The sequence below is a fragment of the Vigna unguiculata genome, chromosome 6 (genome assembly GCF_004118075.2).
Source record: "Vigna unguiculata cultivar IT97K-499-35 chromosome 6, ASM411807v1, whole genome shotgun sequence".
NCBI lineage: Eukaryota > Viridiplantae > Streptophyta > Magnoliopsida > Fabales > Fabaceae > Vigna > Vigna unguiculata.
Window position 1 is genome coordinate 11,946,368 of NC_040284.1, and position 8,134 is coordinate 11,954,501.

Genomic DNA, 8,134 nt, shown 5'->3' on the forward strand with positions numbered 1-8,134 from the left:
TTTTAGTCATATCAATAGTTAACATTTGAAAAAAATAAATGAACCTTACACCTTACGTGATAATTAATTGTGACTGATGTATTTATTTTTATATCATAAAATAATTGTTTTACGTTTTTTTCACAAATCATGCTTTTTTTTTTTCTTTCAAATACTTTTGAATCTCTAATTAATTATATCATATCTAAAATTTTAAATTTTTAATGTAAGTACCTGAGAAACATGTACAACCCGAATGTAGCAATAGGGACCATGTAGCAATTGGGACCATGCCTTTTCTTCTGCCTCCATAAGCAAATGTTGCCATCACTTCTCTTATCCAAGACATCATGCAGCAATCAGGTTAAAAATTTTCCTTTAGTTTTTAACTAAAGTCATATATTTCATGTCCTTAGCCGTTTAAAATAAAACAATTACTTTAAGTATTTTGGTTTAGTTAGGTGTTTACGTATTTGAAGAAAATAAACTTTTAGAGTTATTGATATTGATAACCTTTTCCATTAACTGTGGTTAAATAAATACTTTTTAGTGTTCATCATCAACTGTGGTTAACTAAATTCTGAACTTCACTTTTACATCTCGTGGAAAAACAGATCAAAACTGATATGGAAAATGCTGTGTTCCTTTTTCCTTGCTTGGCTCTTTATATTGTAGAACTTGATGGAAAAGCAAAGTTGTAAGTGGAGGAAATTTAATGGCCAATATTTCAACCATGTATGAATTTTTATTTTCTATGACAGGCAAGAATAGTGAAACAAAGGCTTATTTGAATTGACAGTAGATTTTTACTGTGCAGTATGCATTTTAGAGAGTCATAAAACCTTAAAATTAAGTTAATTTCGTTTTTATTATTGGTATTATTTATTTTGGACTTAAACAGAGAGTCATAGTGGGTGTCAAGTGAGGGCTGAGAATTGCAATCCAGAGAGAGAATTGGAGAGGAGCTTTGAAAAAAGAAAGAATTTATTGGAAATTGTTTGAAGTTAGGAAACCCGAATGTATTTTTGTGTTCCTTGTGTTTGGTGGTTTGTTGAACCTATGACCAAGTTGGATGGCAAAATTGTGATGTGGACACATGATTTCTATGGCATGAACCTTGTTTCTGAACTTTTATTTTCTTTCCTTTTTGTGAGTATTACGATGAATTGGTTTGATGTGTGATTCAAATGTTGTGATGGGAGGATTATAAAAGAATATTACTTTTCATTTCTATGTTAGATGGTAAAAATAAATAATTGATTTTTACCGTGATTGTTGCCTTGATTAAAAATATACCATGCACTAGTTTTTTTTTTTTTTTACAGTGGTTACTGTTATACATAGGACATGCATCTTTGTTCTTTTTTATTTTTATTTTCTGCGGTGGTAATAGGAGTGTGTTGGATGCAAGAGGTTTAGAGTTGAGTTTTTCATTTGGCAAGATGGCTTTCTTTTAGGTGAACTATCATAATAGTAGTGTTATATATATTATATATCAACTAGACTTCGTGTGTGGGTTGTCATACAAGTATGAAAAGCAGTTTTTAAGTGGGGTTATGATGATCGGTGATTATAAAAAGTAATAGAGGCTTCCTTTTTTGTTTTGCCCTTTCGTATTTAGTATGAATTATAGGAAGTGTGCAATTGATATCATGATAATATATTATATATAGAAATATGTCTACACTGAAGAAATTAAAGTAAGAAGTATTGATATAATAAAATATTAGTATATTAAATTAGTTAGGTGTTGGGTATTATTATATTGTATCATATATAGATTATTACCTAGCTTTATACGGATATTATTTATATTTTGATAAATGATATTTTGTTTTGGCTTTTAGGTAATATTTATGATATAAAGTTTTGACGTTTGATGATTGTCAGTTTTAGTTTTATTTTTATAGGAATGAGTTGGATATAAAAGTTACTTAGGTTGAAAATTGGCAGAGTCTCTTTTATTTTATTTTAACTGAAATGTTTAACATTTTTAGGTAATTGTTTGGTTTGTGTTTTTTTTTTCTTTTTCTTGTTAATGATGGGCTTTTTCTTAGGAATTGTGAATTTGAGATAAAGAAAAAGGGTTATGTGATTGGAGTGAGAAGCTTGGTGTCGTGTTAAGTTCTATGGTTTGGCATTTAAAAATTTTCTATTTATATTTTATAAGTTTGACAATTTTAGGGAAAACTTGAAGTAGCGGAAATATTTTCTTTACTTATATATAAGATAATTGTATGATAAACTTCCGAGTTTGAATAGATACAGGGAATTAACTTTTAGTATTATTATATTTATAGATTTTTTTGAACATCACATTCGATTGTATAATCGTCTGATATATATATTTTAGAAATATATTCCCGATATTAAAATACTTAACGTATTTTAATGTGGCTTAGTTTCGTAATTTATTTTTTTCTTTATTTACTCGGCGGTAGAATAATCATAAATTTTGAATTCTGGAACTTGTGGCACTCGACGACATGTTAAGACCGTTAGGCAGTGTAGAGTACAATTTTGCCTGGTGGCACTTAGGCAATGCCAGGTAATAGTGTAGGGGCAAGGGTCCATTGCAGGTGGATTCGCATGGGTGGATTTGATGACTTGGACAAGGATATGCTGGATTAGTTACGAGCGGGGAGGTTCGTAACGGAGATTTGAGATGCGTGATTGATACGGGCGGGGAGGTCCGTATCTGTTGTACTCTTGTGTGGGGATACGAGGGGGTAGGTTTGTATGTTCCGTGCTCACACTTGAGGCTACTATGAGCGAGGAGCTTCATAGTAGGCGTTCACACATGTTGGACTACGAGCGGGCAGGTTCGTAGAGTTGGACTACGGGCGGGGAGGTCCGTAGAGTTGGACTACGAACGGGTAGGTTCATGGGAGCGTGATAAATCCCTAAGAACCAAGGTTGTGAATGGATCTTTCTCATATAGGTTATGAGATTGGGGTGTAACGTTATCAAGAAGTCAATAAACTAAAAATTGGCTAAGATAGATCGGGTGACGGTTAATTTTTATTATTTTATTGATTATATTATTTTTCTTTCTCAGCTCACCCTTTTTGTTTGTGTTTGGCGATGATCGTGTGACTTGTCACGCGGGAGCAGATGTAAATCTAGGTGAGAACGTCGATGCATAGTGACAATGCAAGGCAAACGATGGGGGATTTTTCTCTATGATTTATTTTCATGTATTTTGTAATAAATTTTATGATGCTTTTTCTCTATTATGAACATGTAATAAAGATGGAGTAGTGTGATTGAACTACAGTGAGATAAGTTTTAAATTTTCTCGCGCTTGGAGACTTTATATAATGTTTTAATTCCAAAAGAAATTTTATGATATATGCTTTATCTAGTAATATCCATCTAGGGTGTTACAGGTCCCCCTTTGGAATGATCGCGGTCTTAGCTTTGAGTTGTATTTCCTTGCTGCTCTTAGTTTGGTGGCCATGTCCTGGATGCTTGCTTTCTCTCTTCTTTTGGGCAATAAATCGAGATAGGTGTTCATGTATGCTTCATTTGACTCTTGGTCGTGGTGTTCCTACCTTATGGAGGGTTCTCCGATTTCTATGGGTATCATAGTATTGGTGCCGTAGACTAGGCTGTAAGGTGCTTCGTGGGTTGACGACTGAGGTGTGCATCTATATGCCTACAAAACTTCGAGCAATTCCTCCGGCCATTTCCCTTTTGTGCCATCGAGTCATTTTTTTATTTAGCCCAATATAACCTTGTTTATTGTCTCTGCTTGGCCGTTGGTTAGTGGATGTTTGACGGAACTGGTTATGTGCTTGATTTTAAGGTCACAATAGAATTCTGCTAGCCCTCGGTCAATGAATTGTCCGCCTTTGTCAGTTATGATGGTGTGGGGGATGCCATACCGGCAAATGATGTTTTTCCATACATATCGTTGGACCTGCCTTGCTATTATGGTGGCTAACGATTCAGCCTCGATCAACTTGGAGAAATAATCAATGCCCACTAAGAGAAATTTTACTTGCCCCTTCCTTGGTGCGAATGGGCCGATTATGTCCATTCCCCACTTGGAGAATGGCCACGGGGAGAATTTATGGTGTAGCTCTTCGCAATGCAGGTGTGATATTGGGTTGTGCTTTTGGCATGGAATGCATTTCCTAACGTAACTGGTGCAGTCTTCTTTAATGGTTGGCTAGTAATAGTCTGCCCGTAGTATACGTGCTGACATGGTTTTTGGACCCGAGTGATAACCGCAAATACCCTCATGTATTTCTTGCATTACATAGTTGGCTTTCTCTTTCGGGATGCATTTCAAAAGAAGGGTGTTGAACCCTCTTCTGAAGAGTTCTCCTCCAATCAAGGTATAGCATGCTACCTTTCTCATCCATCCTTTCTCTTCATTTTCAGGGATTGTTCCTTGTTGCAAGTATTTGAGAAATGGTTCCATCCACGTGTCAACCGTTGTAACCTGCATACATTGGGTTTCTTGCTCGATCGAAGGTCTTGCGAAGGTTTGTTGTAATAGAGACTTGTATTTGTCTTTTTTCTTCGTATTCGCTAGCTTGGATAATAAGTCAGCCCTGATATTGTTTGCTCTAGGGATGTGTTCGATTTTGAAATCATTGAATTGGCTTATCATACTGGTGACTGTGTGGTAGTACTGTGAGAGTAGAGGCCTTTCACCTGGTATTCTCCTGTGAGATGCCCCACTATGAGTCGAGAATCTGTTTTGCACGAGTCACTTGGCGCCAACTTCCCTGGAGAAGTTAAGGCCGACAATTATTGCCTCATATTCTGCTTGGTTTTTTGAAGTTTTGAACTTGAAATGCAAAGATTGTTCGATAAGGATGTTGCATGGTCCTTCTAGTACAATGTCGGCCCCTATTCCTTGTGGGTTTGAAGAGTCGTCTTCATGTATAGTCCATCATGTTTCCTCCGGGACTGCATAGTTCCGCAGGTCGTTGGTGAAGTCTGGTAAGCATTGGGCTTTAATTGAGCCGCGCGATTCGCAGCAGATGTTGAACTCGGACAATTCGATGGACCACGTTGAAAGTCGTCCAGCCAAGTCGGGCTTTTGCAAGATTTTTTGGATAGAGCAGTCTGTTCAGGCAATGACCGCTATGACTGATAAAGCGACCTTCTCTACCATTTGGTAACATGTCTCGGGGTCTTGTAGTATGCGGCTAATGAAATAAATTGGTTGTTGTTCATTGTGCACTTCTTGGACTATTGCGACGTTGATGGCGTTAGCGGAAGCTGATATGTAAACTACCAGGGGTAAGTCAGGGTTTGGTTTGTTAAGGATGGGTGGGTTTGTGAGGAGTTGCTTGAGTTCATCGAAGTTTTGCTGACAAGTATCATCCCATGTTAACTTGGCTGACTTTTTAAGCAATTTAACCATTGGCCTGGTTTTTTCTGCGAGCTTGGGTAGGAAGCGGGATATGGAAGTCAATCTTCCCACTAGGTGTTGCATTTCTTTGATGTTGGTTGGGCTTCTCATATTAATATTTGTCTGGCATTTCTCTGGATTAGCTTCAATCTCGCACTGTGTGAGCATGAACCTAGGAATTTTCTGCCATTTACATCGAAAGTACACTTTTCGAGATTTAGTCTCAAGTTGTAATTTCGAATGGCCTCAAAAATTTTTGCTAAGTCTAATGAGTTCTGTGATGGATTAGGAAATTTGACCACGATGTAGTCTACATATACTTCAACACTTTGTCCCAAGAGGGGTTAAAAAACCTTGTCCATCAATCTCTAATAGGTGGCTTCTGCGTTTTTCAAACCAAAAGGCATAACCTTGTAGTATAGGTTGGCCTCTTCTGTGATGAACGCGGTCTTCAGCTTGTCGCCTTTAGCCATAGGTATCTAGTTGTACCCGGAATATGCGTCCAAGAAACTTAAAATTGCGTGACTTGCAGCTCCGTCAATGAGTCGACCAATACTGACAAGGGGTAAGCATCTCAGGGGCAAACCTTATTTAGGTTAGTGTAATCAATGCATATGCGCCACTTTCCATTAGACTACTTGACAAGTACAACATTGGTCAGCCATGTCGTGTAGCGGGCCTCTCCCACGAAACCTGCCTTTTTTAATTTTTCAGCTTCTGCTTTTGCCACCTGTCTTCGCTCTTCTCCGAGTTTTCTTTTCTTTTGGGAAACTGGCCTGACTTCTTTGAAAACGGATAGCTTGTGGAAGGCTACTCTTGGGTGGACTCCAGGGAGGTCTACTGCTGTCTAGGCGAATAGGTCTGCATCTAGGAGCACCTTCTCTATTAGTTGTTCCTCCCCATTTTGGATAGACGTTCCTATTTGGAAGAAATGGTCGGATTACGCTAGGGGGAATTGTCTTGTTTCTCCCACTAGTTCTACTCTAACTTCGAAGTTGATTCTAGGATCGAGCTCATCTCCGGCCAATATTGCTACTTCTGAAGTTGCTTCTATGTTGTGGGTCGTCATGGGGGCTAAGGTAGTTTTAGGCTGGCCATATAGCATTTTCTGGCTGCTTGTTGATCTCCATGTATTGTGATAATATCTCTTAATGACGATGGAAACTTCATGGCAAGGTGGGGGTGGAGACTACCGCACCAAGGGCATTAAGTGATGGGCGTCCCAGGAGCATGTTATAAGAGATATGGGTGTCTACGACCAAGTATCGTATGGGTATGGTTTTAATTTCCCTTCCCCATCTGAAAGTCGTGTGTAGGTCAACATAACCTCTTGTTGGGACTCTTTCTCTAGCAAAGTCGTATATAGATTTATCATATGGTGCTAAGTCTTCTAGGGGAATCTGAAGTTTCTCAAAGGTCTTCCAATATAAGATGTCGACCGAGCTTCCTTGGTCGACCAGAATCTTTTTGATAGCGGAACTTTTGAGTTCCACCGTTATGACCATAAGGTCATCTTGATTTGGGTCAAACCCCCTAAAGTCCGAGTTTGTGAATATTATGGGAGGCATCCTCCTTTGGGACCTACCTACTATGGCGTGGACAGATTGGATGGCTCTCAGATGCCTCTTCCTAGAGGAAGAGAAGCGCCCTCCTCCTGCAAAACCTCTAGAGATGGTATTGATTGTTCCCCTCATGGGGGGTCTGTCATCTAGGCGTTTGTCCTGTTGTTGCTGCTCCATCCTTCGTTCTAGATTCGGGTTTCTTCCAGGTTCCCTTCTCGATTCCTTGTGCTCAGGTCTTCTTTCCTCCCTTCGTTCAAATCTTCCATTATCGGTTTTGTCGTAGCGAGGTCGAGAACCTTCTTCTCCCGTATTTTTGACGTAATGTTTGAGATGACCAATGCGGTTTAGCTCTTCTACTTTGTCTCGCAAGGTTTCACATTCTTCGGTTGTGTATCCATTGTTATGGTGGTATTGGCAATACTTGCTCATGTTAGCGTTGAGCGGATTTTGGAATTTACTAGGTGGTGGGATGAGATCCGCTTGCAGGACTTCATCTAGAATGCGGGATTTAGGTGCATTTAAGAGGGCGTAGTTGGAGAACCTAGCTTGCTTTCGTTTTTGGGGAGATTATGCTCGCGTGTCATTGGTTCTTTGTTGGTTCTTCTTGTTTTTGTTTGGGCTGGGGCGGGTTGGACGTTGTTTTATTATCAATGCATGTCCTCCACCCCGATGAACAGAGCAGCCCTCTTTCTAAGTTCTTGCATCCCAAGGGGTGGACGCATGGCTAGCTCGTCTGCGAAGGGTCCTGGTCTGAGGGCAGTTATCATGTAGGTTAATAAGAGGTTGGGGGTGAGGTTCTTGATTTTCATTGCTATTGCTCTGAACCTATCTATGAAGGTGCGGAGGGGTTCTCCCTCCTCTTGTCTGAGATTGAGGAGGGACAGTGATGTGAGGTCATGGCGTCGGTTGCTATCGAATTAGGTTGTAAATGCGATGGTCAAAGTGTTGAAGGAGTCTATGGTGTATGGTGGATGGCTCATAAACTATTACAAGGCTGACCCTTTGAGCGCAATAGAGAAAGATTTACACAAGACATCATCATCAGCAGAGTATAACCCGACTTGGTTACTTGGTCGGAGGTGTTGTCATACGTGACAGTTGGCACTTTCCACTTTTGAGGGAGGGGGTCTCTGTGATTCCGTCTATGAACGGGTGTTTGCGATTTCTCCGAGATGCGAAGGAACTGAAGTCGCCGCCTGTAGTGTGACTTGTTGGCTTGTAT

At 39.5% G+C, this 8,134-nt stretch overlaps 2 protein-coding genes across 2 annotated transcripts; both read right to left on the reverse strand.

Moving 5' to 3' along the window:
• Positions 1-5,065: 5,065 nt before the first annotated feature.
• LOC114188419 lies at positions 5,066-6,419 on the reverse strand. The gene is made up of 3 exons (XM_028077006.1): positions 6,339-6,419; positions 5,761-5,829; positions 5,066-5,533 (listed from the first exon to the last, which is right to left on the reverse strand). Exons 1-3 carry the CDS (start codon positions 6,417-6,419, stop codon positions 5,066-5,068), a joined length of 618 nt encoding a protein of 205 aa, XP_027932807.1.
• Positions 6,420-6,516: 97 nt separating this feature from the next.
• Positions 6,517-7,341, reverse strand: LOC114188420. The gene has a single exon (XM_028077007.1). It carries the CDS (start codon positions 7,339-7,341, stop codon positions 6,517-6,519), a length of 825 nt encoding a protein of 274 aa, XP_027932808.1.
• Between the last annotated feature and the right edge of the window lie 793 nt (positions 7,342-8,134).